The sequence below is a fragment of the Argentina silus genome (genome assembly GCF_951799395.1).
Source record: "Argentina silus genome assembly, chromosome: X".
NCBI classification, from domain to species: domain Eukaryota; kingdom Metazoa; phylum Chordata; class Actinopteri; order Argentiniformes; family Argentinidae; genus Argentina; species Argentina silus.
The window spans coordinates 34,059,503-34,076,138 of NC_139653.1; the positions used below are offsets into that span (position 1 = coordinate 34,059,503).

Genomic DNA, 16,636 nt, shown 5'->3' on the forward strand with positions numbered 1-16,636 from the left:
ACCTGAAGAAGAAGTTCTCTCACACGATCACATGACAACGAAAATCACATGCTTTCTCTTCCCGTCTGTTGTTGTCAATATTATGGCTTTTCATGCATTTCGTTACAATGTGTTTTTGATTTTCGCCTTTATTCTAAGTGTTCCTTGTTATGGGCACTTCAGAGGATTCAGAAACTATGTTCAACTTGATAGTATGAAAGATAAAGGTGCCGTTATCTTTGAGGAGCAATGGTTCATTCAAAAACTGGACCACTTCAACGGTGCAGACAGCCGAGTGTGGAAACAAGTAAGTGGTTATATTTAAAAAGCTCAGAAAATGCGAGTCATCCAAGATGTCTAGTCGTGATTAAGTATGTGCAATAATGTGTGGTATGAATAATTAGTTCATACATAGCCTGAAACACCACTCGTGTATTTTCAGAGGTTCTTCATCAATGACAACTTCTACAAAGTCGGTGGTCCGGTTTTTCTAATGATCGGCGGAGAGGGTCCAGCCAACCCTGCATGGATGCAGTACGGGACCTGGCTCACTTATGCCAAGAAGTTCGGTGCCCTGTGTCTGATGCTGGAGCACCGTTTTTACGGCAAGAGCCATCCCACGGCGTGAGTTTGTGCTGCTTTTTTGTGTAGGTCTAGCTCAAGAATAGAATACATTTGATCAAATTACAATCATTTAATAATTCATGCAGATCTCTAGAATATCACGGATTACCTGTGGTTCATTAAAGTGACCACTAGATGGCAGTCCTTCATTAAGAGACGACAGAGATCGAGACTCCAGTTATTTATTGTTGTGCCTGTTCTGTTAATTCTGGAATTATTTTTGCCACTGAAACATTTTCTGGTCTTTTATTATAGAGTATAGAAATAGTTCAATTAGATTCTGAGTGAATGAGGCAGATTGTCAGACTGGCTGTGTTGTAACTTTACCAAGCCCTTAATTTCTGTCCCATGCAGTGACCTGAGCTCAGACAACCTGCGTTTCCTCAGTAGTCGCCAAGCGTTGGCCGACCTGGCTCATTTCCGGGCAGACATTGCAAAATCGCGGGGGCTGACCAACAGGAAGTGGGTGGCATTTGGCGGCTCATACCCGGGCTCGCTGGCCGCCTGGTTTCGGCTGAAGTACCCCCACCTGGTCCATGCTGCTGTGGCAACCAGTGCACCTGTCCATGCCTCGGTCAACTTCCCAGGTGATTCCCCCCCCCCCACTACACACACAAACACACTCCTATCTATTTTTCCTCTGTCCTTTCCTCACACGTGTACTTGTCTCTCTCCCTCTCTTTCTGTTTTGCTGTCTCTCTTTTCTGTCACAATTTGATAATGAGTTAGACTACTGAGAATAGCCCGTATGTACAGTGCATTCGGAAAGTATTCAGACCCCTTAACTTTTTCCAGATTTTGTTATGTTACAGCCTTATTCTAAAATGGATTAAATAAACAAATTTCCCTCATCAATCTACACACAATAACCCATAAGGACAAAGCCAAAACAGGTTTTTAGAAATGTTTGCTCATTTATTAAAAATTGAAATATCACATTTACATAAGTATTCGGACTCTTTGATATGACACTCGAAATTTAGCTCAGGTGCATGCTGTTTCCATTGATCATCCTTGAGATGTTTCTACAACTTGATTGGAGTCCACCTGTGGTAAATTCAATTGATTGGACATGATTGGAACGGCACACACCTGTCTATATAAGGTCCCACAGTTGACAGTGCATGTCAGAGCAAAAACAAGAGGTCAAAGGAATTGTCCGTAGACGTCAGAGACAGGATTGTGGGAGGTGACCAAGAGCCCAGTAGTCACTCTGACAGAGCTCCAGAGTGCCTCTGTGGAGATGGGAGAACCTTCCAGAAGGACAACCATCTCTGCAGCACTCAAATCACCCTATCACACCAAATCACCCTATTATAACCCTAACCCTAACCCTTTATGGCAGAGTGGCCAGACAGAAGTCACTCCTCAGTAAAAAGCACATGACAGCCTGCTTGGAGTTTGCCAAAAGGCACCTAAAGGATTCTCAGACCATGAGAAACAAAATTCTCTGGTCTGATGAAACTAAGATTGAACTCTTTGGCCTGAATGCCAAGCGTCACGTCTGGTGGAAACCAGGCACCGCTCATCACCTGGCCAATACCATCCCTACGGTGAAGCATGGTGGTGGCAGCATCATGCTGTGGGAATGTTTTTCAGCAGCAGGGACTGGGAGACTAGTCAGGATTGAGGGAAAGATGAACCGAGCAAAGTACAGAGAGATCCTTGATGAAAAACTAGAAGGTTCACCTTCCAACAGGACAACGACCCTAAGCACAAAGCCAAGACAACACAGGAGTGGCTTCGGGACAAGTCTCTGAATGTCCTTGAGTGTAGATTGATGAGGAAAAAAAAAAATTTGAATCCATTTTAGAATAAGGCTGTAACATAACAAAATGTGGAAAAAGTGAAGGGGTCTGAATACTTTCAGAATGCACTGTATATTTGAGTTGAGAGTAATGACCAGTGTTCTTGTGCTCCCTCCAGATCAGAGTTATAGACAGGCGAGTGGCTGTTGTTGTTTTTGACTTGCTCATTCACTGGTTTTCTGACTGCAGACACTTTGAAGAGGGACACCCATCCACCCCATTTAACACACACACACACACACACACACAGAGGCCCCTTTTTGATGTAATTGTGGTAATGTTTTCAGATTTTCCATCGCACACTAACTCAGTTGGTAATAGTATGTTGATGTCTGATACTGTCGTAATGTTCCCAATGAGTCTGGGCACATTTCAGGTCACTATGGTTGAGTGAGTGTACTTGCTAGTCAGTACTTTCGACACAGCGTGTCCTAACAGTCTGAACAGGAGTCTTGTAACATGCACCTTCTGCACTCTAAAGTAAGCCATATTTACCCATATATATGTATTTCATAAAACTGTGAAATTAGCTGTTTGTATTCAGGTATACAGCAGGCTGTTTAAATATACAAATTGTAATGTACTTTTAGACTTTGTGGAAAGTGTCCATTACACCATAGTTTATGTTGAACAGTGTTCTTGCATTGTCTCAAAATAGTGTTCTATGTTTGAACAGTGTTAATGTGGTTTTGGGTGTTGTTTCATATTTGATCTCTCCTCTCTTTCTCTCTCTCTCTTCAGAGTACTTGGAGGTAGTGAGACGCTCGCTGGCTTCAGAGAACCCAGAGTGCCCCCTGCTGGTAAAGAAGGCCTCTGACACCCTACTGGAGCGCCTCAAAGACCCCAAGACCTACAACAACATCACCAAAGACTTCAAGTACTACTACACCTTTCCTCTCACAAAATGGCCCTTAAGTGCAGTCACAGAGTTATAGTCAAAACTAGTCTGACTTACACACATTCTCATCCTCCCTCATCAGTCACAGTTTATTCACCCAGTCAATTATCCTCTCATCTGCTGTTGATGTAGTCGATGATAGTAGAGAGTATTAAGTAGAGAATAGGGATGTATGATATTGAAGGAGCTACCCATACAATCTGGCTCCCCTATGGCCATGAGTGGAAATTGCAATTACAATGATCTGTCTCTTTACATTAGTAGCCATTGGCACTAGCTTCCATCACTAAATGTGGCTATCCAGACCATTGGATAAGATCCTGACATGTCATTTAAACAGGTGATGATTGATATTTGCTACTGATAGGTTTGATTTGCCTTCTTTCTGTAACAAGCTACGATTTTGACTTGCTCATTCACTGTCCCACCTCTTTGAAGAGAGACACCCATCCACCTCATTTAACCCCCCCCCCCACACACACACACACATACATACATACATACATACACACACACACACACACACACACACACATACATACAGAGGCCCTTTGATGTAACAGAGTGGCCGTACTGGCCAGGAGAAATCAATAAGCTAATACCACAGCCAATCAAAACATTGGTGGGGAGCTTTACTTTCAAACTATCCCTGTTCCATCAAAACAGATTTGTCAAGGCCATTATATGCTGTAGTACAGTGAAAATGTCACATTAAAGGATCAGGGCGTAGGTTTGTCAGAAATCTGGAAATATTGGAATCCGGAAATGTTGGAGAACAGGTGTGTCCAGCCTGTGTACTTGTTGTGGGTGCTGGTTTGAAACGAGTCCAGTTTCAGTTCACCTCCTCTGGGACTGTTGGGTCCAGCCTTAGATATTAGCATGTCGGACACGCTCCAAAATCCGTCGGAATGCTGTGGCATCCGTTCCTGTCTCCCAGGGGCTCTTTGTAAGGCACTGGTGCAATAGCAGACAAAGAAATAACTCACTACCTCTTCATACAGTCTACTTTGCTCTCTTTCTTCATCCTTCCTTCCTCCCCTTATCTTTTTTGTTATTTTTTCTCTTTTTTCTTTTTTTTCTTTTTCTTTATCCATCTTGTATTTTTTCTTGTCTTTCCCTCTTGGTTGTTTGTGTTGTTTTTATTTGAGTCTTTGTGTGTGTGTGTGTGTGTGTGTGTTACACTCAGCGGCAAGTAACATGCCATGTAACATAAACCAAAACAAACACATACCTGAACGACGATGAGGGAAAATGATGATGAATGGCGAGTCCGGATTGGTAGAGGAGCCAGGGGCATGTGGGCGACAGCACACAATTGGAAATTAGAAAGCCCCTAGTCTGTAGGGTAGCAGACCTGCCACCCTCTACTCTCATACAAACTGTCTCACTCACAAGGGGGACTTCTGCTAAGCTACAGACCTACTGTAACAATCACTGCTTTAGGTGTAAAAGTAGTCCTCATGCCCTCAACAACTACAGAACTGCATTAGAAATGTAAGGAGAGAGAAAAGAGAACTACCAAAACTTTAATCAGGGTGTAAAAGCAAAGTGAAGGAGAACTAAAGGGACGCTAATGCATAACACATAAAACACTAACTTTCACACAGAAATGCTGAGAGTGCTGTGCACTTTCTCCGTAAGCAGATAACGAGAGAGTGCGTGCCAACACTGGCCTACCTAAATGGCACTCTCTTCAGGTGCAAACAATTACTAATCAACAAACAAAAATTAGGTGGAGGCATGTAACACTCCCACCCACGTACCTTATCTTATCATCAACTCTCAGCTGCTGCACGAATATCAACACATGCAGACAATACACAGGGTCTTTATGTTCAGCAGTCACCTCAAGGTCAACAAACACTTTACCACCAGCCAATTCATTCCCCAAAACGCACCCTCCAGAGGAAGACTGGCAACCACGCCCACCACTACAGGACCATAGCGCAACGCAATGTAAAAGTACTTATACATAACCCAATCCAAATCCCTGTACTAGAACACTAGAGCCTAAGGAGGACTGCTTAGACTGGGGCAAAAAGTCCTCAAAAATGAAGGACTGGACAGTGCCAGTATCAAACAAAACCTCCTTGTCACAGGAAACCCTGCCGGTGTCCCCCCGCACCACACTGGGTGCAGGGACGGTGCTTAACCACCTGGATCAGACGGGGGTCATTCTAGCAGTATGCGACCTCAACTATTTACTATTACCCATGTAGCACAGCGAAGTCTCCGCCGTCCTTCTCATTGTATTGTAGGGCAGGATTTAATCACCCTTTAAAAAAGCATTTTCCTTCTAATCTCTGAGCTCAGCAGAACCCATACAATGTACGAAGCAGAACTACCTATGTTATCTGGTACATGGGAATATTCTACCTTGTGAACAGTGAATCCATCACCGCTTTCCTGCACATGTCTCAGGATTGGCCAGGGGAGGCCAAGAAACCACCTCATGGTTCTGTGCTAGAATAGAGAGCACGTCTGCGACCCACTATGGATGAATATCGAGATCTGCCTGGTCATTCTACTTTGCTACACAATCAGTTCCCAGCCACCACCTGTTACGAAGTAACTGTTTCATCACATACTTTTGTCTTATATTCAACAGCATACCGCTGTTCATAGCAACCGTTGCTATCATGTCTCTATACCATGCATTACTCAGCGCCTTTTGGGCTTCACAATTCTTTAGAATTCAGTCTAATGTAACATTCTTATGCTGCTGAGGACATTGACCGATCTGCCTGTAAATAGGCTGTTTGCTGCACTCCATCGCATCTCCATGTTATACATTATATGTACTCAGCGCATGTGCTTGATACTGTCTTTTTATTCCATCCAACTTGACATTCTTATGATGCTGAGGAGAGAGGTACAGTGGTACAGTAGGCATTGCAAATAGCAGGACATGGAAGAGAAAGGCATACAAGCACTATTATCTGAGAATTACAATGGAGTTCCTCTGCTGCCTCTATCCAACTAAGTGTATGAGAGTGATGTAAACAATAGTTATCCATTCTAAATCAGAAAGTGTAAGAATCATAAGGATTGAAGAATAATCACAAACAGTGTATTCACCACGCCTTAGAAGCCCATGCCACCGTGAGAAAACCCTAGAAAGCTTCTCAGCAACTGAATCTACGTGGTGACTTGAAGTAAATGTCCTCTTCCTAGAGAACACCAGCTGGTTACTTAGAAGAAGAGTCAAAGACTTTTATCATTGCTAAATTGGTTTCCTTAATTTCTTGAGAGACCCCCCTCTCTCCTCCTTGTCTGCAGGTGTCTTTGTCACTTACTTTGAAAAGAAGTTTGATGACATTAGCAGCTCCTTAACTCAACCTCTCGCCTACAATTCTACCAGTCCACGGTCTCTGGCTCATTCCCATTCTCCCCAGAGATATTCTAAAACTTGTCACATCCAGGCGGGCAACCACCTGTCCTCTCAATCATATCCCCTCACCCTTTCTCCAATCCATCTCCAAATACCTCTTTCCATTCCTTAATCACCACCATAATCAATTCCTCTCTATCCACAGGATCTGTCCCAGCTGTCTTTAAGACAGCCAGAGTCAAGCCTCTTCTCAAGAAGTCAACTCTTGACCCATCTGCTGTTCATAATTACAAACCAGTACCCCTTCTCTCCTTCTTACCTAAAACCTTTGAACGTGCTGTCTCTAACCAACGGTCTCACTATCTCCTTCAGAACAACTCCCTTGACCCTCACCAATCCAGCTTTAAGGCTGGGCACTCTACTGAGACTGCTCTCCTTGCTGTCATGGAGACCCTCCACTCTGCTCGAGCTTGAGAGAGAGCGCGGAGAGAGTCGCAGTCCTCTTCACGTGCCCTCACCACTGGGATCCCCCAGGGCTCTGTCCTAGGGCCCTTACTGGTCTCCCTTTATACCAAATCTCTTGGCTCTGTAATTTCCTCACATGGTTTCTCCTACCACTGCTACGCAGATGACACTCAACTCTTTTTCTCTTTTTCACTCAACTCTCTTTCCCCCCCTCTGACACACAGGTGGCGACACATGTCTCTGCGTGTCTTGCAGACATTTCTGCTTAGATTTAAGCCCACCACCTCAAGCTCAACCTTGACAAGACTGAGCTGCTCTTCCTCCCTGGGAAAGCCTGCCCTCTCCAAGACTTCTTCATCACATTCGAGAACTCCACTGTGACCTCCTCCCAGACAGCCAAGAATCTTGGGGTGATCCTTGACAACCACTTGTCCTGTGCAGTGAACATCACAGCACGTTCCTGTAGATTCTTCCTCTACAAGCCATTCACTGATGGCGAATATATTAAGGAGGCTTTTCTCTGTAGCTCAGAGGTTCTGTTTGAAGACTTCCCAAACAAAGAGACAATCAAATCAAGAATAAAATATATTTTCATGTGTTACAAACCCTGGCTCTCAGGTTGCAACAAAGGATGGGGGTCACATGAAACCATTAAATAATCAAAATCATTTATTAACAAAAGTAACAGAATGAGCTACATAATATAAGTTATGTCCATGTGGTGTCATGTTTGGTAGACATGGCAAGATACTGTGATTCGACTGTAAGATAGGAGCTCTGCTGCTTAAAGCCAATGTCTGACACAACAAAAGGTGAGGACATAGCCAAGGTGTTCATGGAACATCAGATTAATTGAGGAAAAAGTTGGTCAACCACTGCACAAAAACTCTGTGCAAAGATGACAAATTCAGATCTTAATGAGGTTATGGCTACGGTAGTAAAGGTTATTAACTTCATAGTTATCTGCTCTGCGTTCTGCTCTGACACACCGACTGAGCGGTTAGGTGGCTACGCTGCGGAAAGGTTTTGGAGCGGTTTGTCAGCTGCTTTTGCTTGGCTGAAAAAGGCCAAGACTACCCAGAACTCAAGGACGAGAAGTGTGTTGTGAAACATATGTTTCTCACGAATATTACGGGACACCTCAACGAGCTCAAATTTTACAAGAATTAGTTAACTTTATTGCTGATGAACAAGACGAGTGTGGGAAGTTGGTGGGGTTAATGACCTAAAATGATCATTACAATGTCCTGATTATGAGAGAAAAATGTTTCTTTAAAATGTTGTTGCTATGCATGTAGCCTATACGGATGGAAGAAAATTCTAGGTCTGTTGGAAATGTTTTTTTGATGTGTCATAATTAAACTTAATGAGACTCATGGATTAAATTAAAAGAATTTGCCATCAATCCACACAGTTTGAAATGTTCTTGTTAATTAGTGTGCCATATTAACATTAAATATGGCACACTAATTAACAAGAACATTTCAAACTGTGTGGATTGATGGCAAATTCTTTTAATTTAATCCATTTTAAATTGAGTCTATAACATAACAAAATGTGGAAAAAGTGAAGGGATCTGAATACTTTCCAAAGGCACTGTATATACCCACTGTCAGTTGAGACAAAATTATTTATTTAATTTCAATGTTTACGCAAAATATCTATCGATGCAAATGTTACCCATTTATACGCTGGTCCGTATTGTCATAGCCAGTATGGTAAGAAATTAGCCACTGCACCTCCATGAAATCTCGAACAAAAACAACATGAGACCCACAGAACACACTCCCAGAACGATCCACCCAACAAATCTACCCACCCATCGAAAAATCTTCAAACCCCTCCACCACCAAATAAAACTTGCAAGCTCACGAGTCTCCTCTGAACTTGTTTTTCTAGTTCGTAAATGTCCTGCCTGTATAGAAGAACTATCATACACCCAAGTTTCATCAAAATAGTCCCAGTGGTGTCGGAGAAAGCTTGTGACATAAGAACGGACAGAGACCAAATATGATCCCCTCCTCTATTTCATCAGTGGGGGACAGGTGACCAAAACAAACAACCCAACCAGTGAACACCTACATTTACTGACTCTGAGACCTATGGCTAATTAAGTTCATGGCAAAAAGGCTAAACTTTCACAAGGAAATGTGGAGAGCGCTGTGCACCTTCACCGTCAGCAGATAACAAGAGAGAGCGCACTCACTAGCCTATACTGAAATGGCACTCTCATTGGGAGATGCAAACAGTTACTAATCAACAAACCAATTCAGGCGGAGGGACGTAACTGTGTGTGTGTGTGTGTGTGTGTGTGTGTGTGTGTGTTTGCGCACGCATGAATCCCGATGCTAGGGCCTGGATTATCGATATAATATAATGAAAAATATAATTGTGATAAGCGGCTGAATTTTATTGCATGGCCCTAGATACAGCATTACTTAAACATCTTAAACATCACAATACACTTAAACATCACAATACACTATAATAGCATTAATTGCTGTATGATGTATGGAGACATGCCAGTGTGAGCAAAAATGACAGAACTACTGTGCTTTGCATTGCAAAACCATTGGGCCACTGCACTTGTAGAGAACAATATTACGGTGTGCTCCAAATTATGTCATAGAACATCGGCCCAACCCTAGTGTTTGTGTGTAAGTGTGTGTGTGTGTGTGTGTGTGTGGGTCACGTCTGTTGATGCTTTGTTCATAGACTTTATGTGCAGTCTTCAATTCTGTACTCTCTGTGCTTGTTCCAGATCGTCATAATAACAGTGTGGTCATTTTATATGGTGAGGAGGGTGGGTAGAGGCTGTTTTTTATTAGTCTGGGTGCAGCTACTGATGTCAGACTAGCACACAGGCCATGCCTCTGTCTGTGCGGCGATCTGACCACACTGGACATCTCTAATTTTAACCTCATACACGCAAGCACACACACAAACACAGGGTGTGTCCCGGTCTGTCCGGTACTCTGACCACACTGTCTCTATAGAGAATAGATCCACATCATGGCCCACATCATGCATATACTGTGTGTAAACACACACACACACACACACACACACAGACACAGTCACTTCAAAAGTCAACATGTGACCTCAGTATTGGCCTTTGGATGGTATAAGGAGAAGAGGAGGAGAGGGTGGTGACTAATGACGACAAAAACTAAAACAAGACCTTGTGGCCCAGTGGGAAAACAAACACTACTCAACACACTGAACCCCAGAACAGCCCACCTCGTCCCAATCACTGTCACCACAAGTGGCAAATAACCGTAATTATCACCTTGATCACAGATGGTTTGGTAGAGATCCGTGCTTCCCTGTGCCAGAATCGATTTACTACACACAATGAAGAAGCATGTTTTCTCCTAGTTTTTCATCACATACATCCAGAATACTGTGAGAGTATATGGCTGTTAGTAAGAGCACTCTAGCATACCTTGCGTGTGATGGGTACTTCTAACAAAGAGAAGCCAAAAGATCTCTGAAACAGATTAATAGAGTGCTAGTGTAAAAGCTGACAAAGTGAAGTACAACTGTGTGAGAAGAATGGTTACTTGAACAGAGAGGAGTTTCTATGCTTGTCTTATACAGTATGTCTCTATGACCCTGTTCTTCCTATTCCTCTCTCCTCCAGGCTCTGTTCCAAACTGCAGATCAAGACAGACATGGACTCAGCCTACCTCCTTGAGACTCTTGCTGGGAATTTCATGGACGTGGTCCAATACAATGAGGACAATAGGGAGTTTGAGGTAAGAGAGTCTTGGGGACAAAATCATTTCAGGGGAAAGGGGCCAGATTGACCTTATGGGGGAACTATTTTGGAGCAGGGAAGTGGGTGGTAGCTTTGAGGTGAAGTGGGGTTGTGGACAGGTCAGGTAGTTTTTGAAGACCCCAAAAGAGGAAATACAACCACCATTGTTCTTATATGAGAAGCCCTAGGTTACAACCTCTAAAAGGGTCTCTCTGGGAGCTTTGCTGTGCTTTAATGCACCCCTATCTAAAACCCGTCTCATATCCAAATCAGTTTTCCAATTAGTAAGGGGAAGAGGGGAGGATTCGAGCTTTGAGATGGCATATCTGACCAGTCTCTCAGAGGGGTCTGTTGTGGTTGCTATGGTGAACCTCTCACTCTCTCTCTGTGGCTCGTTGCCGGGGGAGATGTGAGTCCGATTACCAATAAGCTGATGTGAAAACGCACAAAAGAGTCTTTGGATTTAGATCGTCTCCAGTTACCTGCCCTGGGAGCAAAAAAGCTGCTTAAAAAGGGGGGTTGCATGAAGTCCGCAGAAACATACAAATAGAGCCGTGGGCTGGCTTCACTGCCCAGAAGGGTGAATAGGGCTGGCCACGGAGGTTTCAGGTACCACGGAGGAATTTGGAGAACAAGTGGAGAGGGGGTGTTGTAATTGAACCCAAATAAGCAAATACCTCTTCATGGTTGAGAGACTGGTCACATGCAACGGATGGTTACTAAAACAGGAAGGAAATTATGTAATGTAATACAGTATCTTCTGAAACAAAACTAACAGTTCCTCTTTTTCCCTGTTCCCCTCATTCTCCTCATTCAATATACAAGAGACCCAAAGACAGATGCATACTTCTGTTAGTCACAGGTGTACATTTAGCACAGTTGTGGTAAATACTGTATAACTGAAAAGCTGTGCAGTACCATGATGTAGCTTTATAATACACAATAAATGTATAGCTAGCTGTGTTGTATGCAATTGTGGCACATACAGTGACAGTTGTGTAATCAAAGATAACGTGCAGTGCCTAAATGACACCTGTGTAGATGTACTGTACAGGTATAAAGAGCTCAGTTATGTTGGTTGAGTATCTATGGACACAGCTGGACACAGCTGTGGTAGTAAGTAGTAACTAACACATTGTGCCCTGTAGGGTGTGATGGGGACCAACATTACTATCAAGGTGCTGTGTGGGGTGATGTCTGACACCTCCTTAGGGGAGCCCTATACCAGGTACGCTGCTGTGGCCCACCTCATGATGAAAACCTTCTCTCAGAAGTGCCTGGATGCCAGCTACACCACCTACCTGCGGGACATGAGCAACACATCCTGGAGTGGACCAGCGTCCGGGGGAGGTGAGGGGGGGACAAGTTGTAGAGGAGGAGACAGTAGGAGACACTGCCATGTGTTGTAACTGTGCTACACATTTTTGGGCTGGTTTGGTTATTTTCGCCCGTCTAGAAAACTTTTCTAGACGGTTTTCACTGCTACATCACACACAACAACTTAGCAGGGGCGTAGCTCATGTGGCTGCAAGAAGAGTGTCTTTCCCATTGTAAACAAAGAAGTGTGAGAGATCAGAACCCTCATCATTGCAAGCTTATCCAGGCAACTTACAGTGAGGAGGAGGCTACTTAGAGTAGCACGAACCAGCTCTACACTACAGCTAGCTAGCTTAATTCCTGCACTATTCCTGTCACCAAAGACAGATCTGGTTGTTGTCCCCCATGATGAAATCGGGGATGGGACTATGGACCGGTCTCTGTCTGTTTGTATGTCACACACTTTATCTCCAACACCATTGGGACAATTTTTATGAAACTTTGGTGAATGATGCATTTTGCCATAAAGATGCAGCATTTACGCTGATTGTCTCAATTTTTATGAAACGTGATGTGTGTTGACATAGAGATTTTTAGGAATTTCAAGGTGACACCGATTCATTTCATGATGGTGCGGCGAAAGTGAGGTTATCATTTAAAACATCATAATAGGGTGCAAAGACGAGAGTGCAACAGACCGCACCTTTTGGCCAATTGACTTTTCAAATAATACTGTCAAATCCTTGAAAATAATCAAATAAGTACTACAAGCTCCGGTAACTTTTCAGCCTACCTCAAATTCGTGGACTACCTTCAAATAAACGCAAAACTGTAAGAAGCAAGACTGATAATGATTCAAATAAGTTCCGGTAACTTTTCATACATCTGAATAATTGTCACCAATTCACACAAGGAGGGGCACTACATCATTCGTGGGGGACAACATGTTTAATGTACATAAGTTACCGTGGCAATGTTTGTAAACTATAATAGACTAAGTCTATTGACTTATTATTAGTGTTATTCAGCAGTAAAAATCCCACCTTGTTATATTGTTGGTAACTGTCTGTGTGTGAAAGAGGAAAAGACAGTGAGTTCAGATAACTTTTTTCTGTAGAAATTGAGAATGAGAGATCCGAGAGAAAAGAAATGAAAGAGAACTCTTGCTGCTACTCTTCAGACGTATCCTGATAGGATACCCTTGAAATTTGATACCCTTGAAACGTTTTTTTTGTGCTCATGTTAGTTAACTTCTAACATTTAAGTGTGGCGCTTTAAAGCGAATGAAAGTCTTTCTGTTTAAAAAGGTATGTTTGGAAACTCACATTCTGTTGGTTTTACAGTGTAAAGCAGGCAATATTTTCTTTGCCCTACAGTCATAGGCCTATGTTTTGGTTAAGTCATATGCAAAAACCTCTTGTACTGAGTTTCCATGGTGTGCTCTTGCTTTTGATTGTGGTAGTGGTTCCCAGCACTGCTCTCCTCAACAGAGGGGGCTTATTGGTTTAGTGAGGATCACTAGGGCAGGAAGTAGACTTTTAAAGAGCCGCAGGGGTGCGTCTTTAAACCGCCCACTCCTCGCCCTCGCTGGTGAATTCAGTTCCTCTTTTTCTTTCTTTTTTTTCTTTGTCTTTTCATTGCACAAAAAAAGAAAACAGATTTTATTCCCCCAAACTATTTGGGACTCATTGCTGACCTGACCTACAGTGCCCTGCATAAGTAATGGGACAGTGAAGCATCTTTTCTTCTTTTGGCTCTATACTCCAAAAGTTTGGATTGAAATCAAACATTACTATGAGGTTAAAGTAGAGATTCTTAGCTTTTATTTGAGGGTATTTGTGTACATATTGGTTTCACCATTTAGAAATAACACATTTTATACATAGTCCCCCTATTTCAGGGCACCAAAAGTAATGGGACAATTGGCTTGACAGGGGTTTCTGGTAAGTGTGTTCCATCACATGATTTGTGTAGGCATAAGAGAGCTGTCATTGTCGAGTATTGATTCTAGATTTTGCGTGTGCTTTTGGAGCCTGCTATGATGTCTGTCTGCATGAGGACCAAAGAGGTGTCAATGAAAGTCAAGGAAGCCATTATTAGACTGAAAAATCTGAAATAAACTGTCAGAAACATAGCCAAAACCTTAGGCTTGCCAAAATCAACAGTTTAGAACATAATTGAAAAAGAAAAAAAGCACTGGTCAGCTCAACAATCGCAAACGGCTGGTAGGCCAAGGAAGCTCACCATAATTAATAAAATACCCAAAACACCTGCCCCACAGATCAGGAACACGTAGACATGAATGTGTCAGAGACTACAATCCGTAGAATACATCACCAGCCAAACTACAGGTTTACATTTCAAACAGCAGAAGATAAACTCAACATTTCAACCTAAGTCAAGAGCATGCTGGGCTTACTTTGGAAAACAAACATTTGGAAAGTATTTCAATTGAATTTGACTGACAGTGACTCTGTCTGTCTGTCTGTCTGTCTGTCTGTCTAGGAAGGCAGTGGGTGTACCAGACCTGCACTGAGTTTGGCTTCTACCAGAGCACAGATTCTCCTAACCAGCCATTCAGTGGCTTCCCTCTCCCGTGAGTACACAATTCTAACAGTGATTCTTGAAGTGTGTGTGTGTGTGTGTGTGTGTGTGTGTGTGTGTGTGTGTGTGTGTGTGTGTGTGTGTGTGTGTGACTTAATTAATGGCATTCTCTCTCTGCCATCCTCCTCTCCCTTTTATCTGTTGGTGACTTAATCAATAGAATTCTCTCTCTGCTATCCACCTCTCTCTTCTTCCTTTCATCTGCCTCTCCATCCCCCCCCCCCCATCCCTAAACTCATTCTCTCTCTCTCTCTCTCTCTCTCTCTCTCTCTATCAGGTACCATTTGAAACAGTGTGGGGACTTCTACAATGTGACTGAACAGACAGTCACAGATGCCGTGGCACAGACTAATGAGAACTATGGAGGCTACGACATCCGCGCAACCAGAATAGTCTTTCCCAACGGCTCAATTGACCCTTGGCATGCACTGGGGGTTACCCGTGACATCACCGCTGACCTCCCTGCCATCTTCATAAAGGGTGAGGGTTTAAAGTCTGTCCCTTTCTCTATGCAAAAACATCTCTGTGGTGGTGACTGTGTTCGTTCAGGCTAATATAGCCCTCTACTAGTCATTATTGTAATACCTGTTATCTACAATGGCCTCTCCCTCTCTGTTGTTGATCCAGGGACGGCCCACTGTGCAATTATGTACCCTGCACGAAGGCAGGACCTCCCCCAGCTGACCCTGGCCCGGGACCATGTCCTCCTGCTCCTCCAGCAGTGGCTGAAGCAGTGATATTCGCAGTCACCAATCAGTGGCCTGTGGTAGTGGACTGATCCCTTTGACATCCAATCAATGACATTAAACTGAAACCTCTTGCTTCTCTTGGACACTGTTGGTATTGCTCCCTATTTATTTCAGGTTTATAAATCAAGTTTGATTTCCCAATATCTAATTTTCCAATGACAGCATTTCCCAATATATGTTTTTTTTATGTTGTGTCATATTGAATGTGGAATTTGTAAACAATGGTCTTGGCACTATGACAATCCTGATGATGTCAGGAAATGAAGTACTAAAACCACAAAGAATATTATGGAAACGCAGTCACTGGAGAGATAGCAAATGAAAAAAGTATATCTTTGTATGTTATTATCCAGCCCATCTTGGCCCTGATCGAGAATTTGGGGTAGATTTAGTGCTTTGACCGCTTGAGATCCAGTGATTCAGCAAAATCCCTCTGCAGGACATTATCTTCCGAACACCCAGCTGTGTGTTCATCCCAACTATCCCCCACTCCACACAAACACACATATATTGACCCGACTGTTTATTTTCACAACAGTCCCCCCTCTGCATCCCAGCTGGACTAGCAAGACCCCTAATTCCAAATAGTGACATCACAGGGGGATGGGGATGTGAACTGGGAGAGATCATCTTCATCTAGGTAGGGAGGGAGAAGGCCATGTCCAGGTGTTTTCAAGTGAGGATATGGTCCAGTGTGGTATTTGTTAAGACAATAATATAACACAATGGTTCTCCTCTCTGTTTCTAAAGGGGAAGAGAAGAGTGCCAGCAGCCTATTGGGCAGGACATCATTCCTGCTTACATAACCATATGCACCCTTCCTTCATTGAGCACTCACTCTTAATTACATGTACCTTCATTCTTTTTTTAATCCCATGTAATTGAATCCCATATACATCCATTTATTTATGTCTTTAGTGTGTGTGTGCGTGTGCGTGTGTGTGTGTGTGTGTGTGTGGGGGGGGGGGGGGGGGGGGCACCAGGTGGTGCTTTTGTCCTGCCTTCATTTGTCTGAACCTGGCCTCAGGTATCTGAATCTGACGGTACCCTATAGGGCCACAGTCGCAATTGAGTAACCGTTTAGGCGTGGTCTTCAGTCGG

The 16,636-nt window shown here is 43.3% G+C and overlaps 1 protein-coding gene across 1 annotated transcript; it reads left to right on the plus strand.

The window, feature by feature from the left end:
* The first annotated feature begins 68 nt into the window (after positions 1 to 68).
* On the plus strand, positions 69 to 16,465 carry prss59 (serine protease 59, putative). The gene is made up of 9 exons (XM_083695774.1): positions 69 to 286; positions 422 to 603; positions 958 to 1,190; positions 3,153 to 3,288; positions 10,749 to 10,863; positions 12,014 to 12,215; positions 14,688 to 14,778; positions 15,064 to 15,266; positions 15,414 to 16,465. Exons 1-9 carry the CDS (start codon positions 83 to 85, stop codon positions 15,521 to 15,523), a joined length of 1,476 nt encoding a protein of 491 aa, XP_083551900.1. The 5' UTR covers positions 69 to 82; the 3' UTR covers positions 15,524 to 16,465.
* The last annotated feature ends 171 nt before the right edge of the window (positions 16,466 to 16,636 follow it).

Excerpts from the sequence above, each read along its gene's own strand:
- prss59 (XM_083695774.1), top strand. The coding sequence starts at position 83 with ATGGCTTTTCATGCATTTCGTTACAATGTGTTTTTGATTTTCGCCTTT. Across the intron at positions 287-421 it reads ACAGCCGAGTGTGGAAACAA|AGGTTCTTCATCAATGACAA; the intron begins GTAAGTGGTTAT and ends GTGTATTTTCAG. Across the intron at positions 14,779-15,063 it reads TTCAGTGGCTTCCCTCTCCC|GTACCATTTGAAACAGTGTG; the intron begins GTGAGTACACAA and ends TCTCTCTATCAG.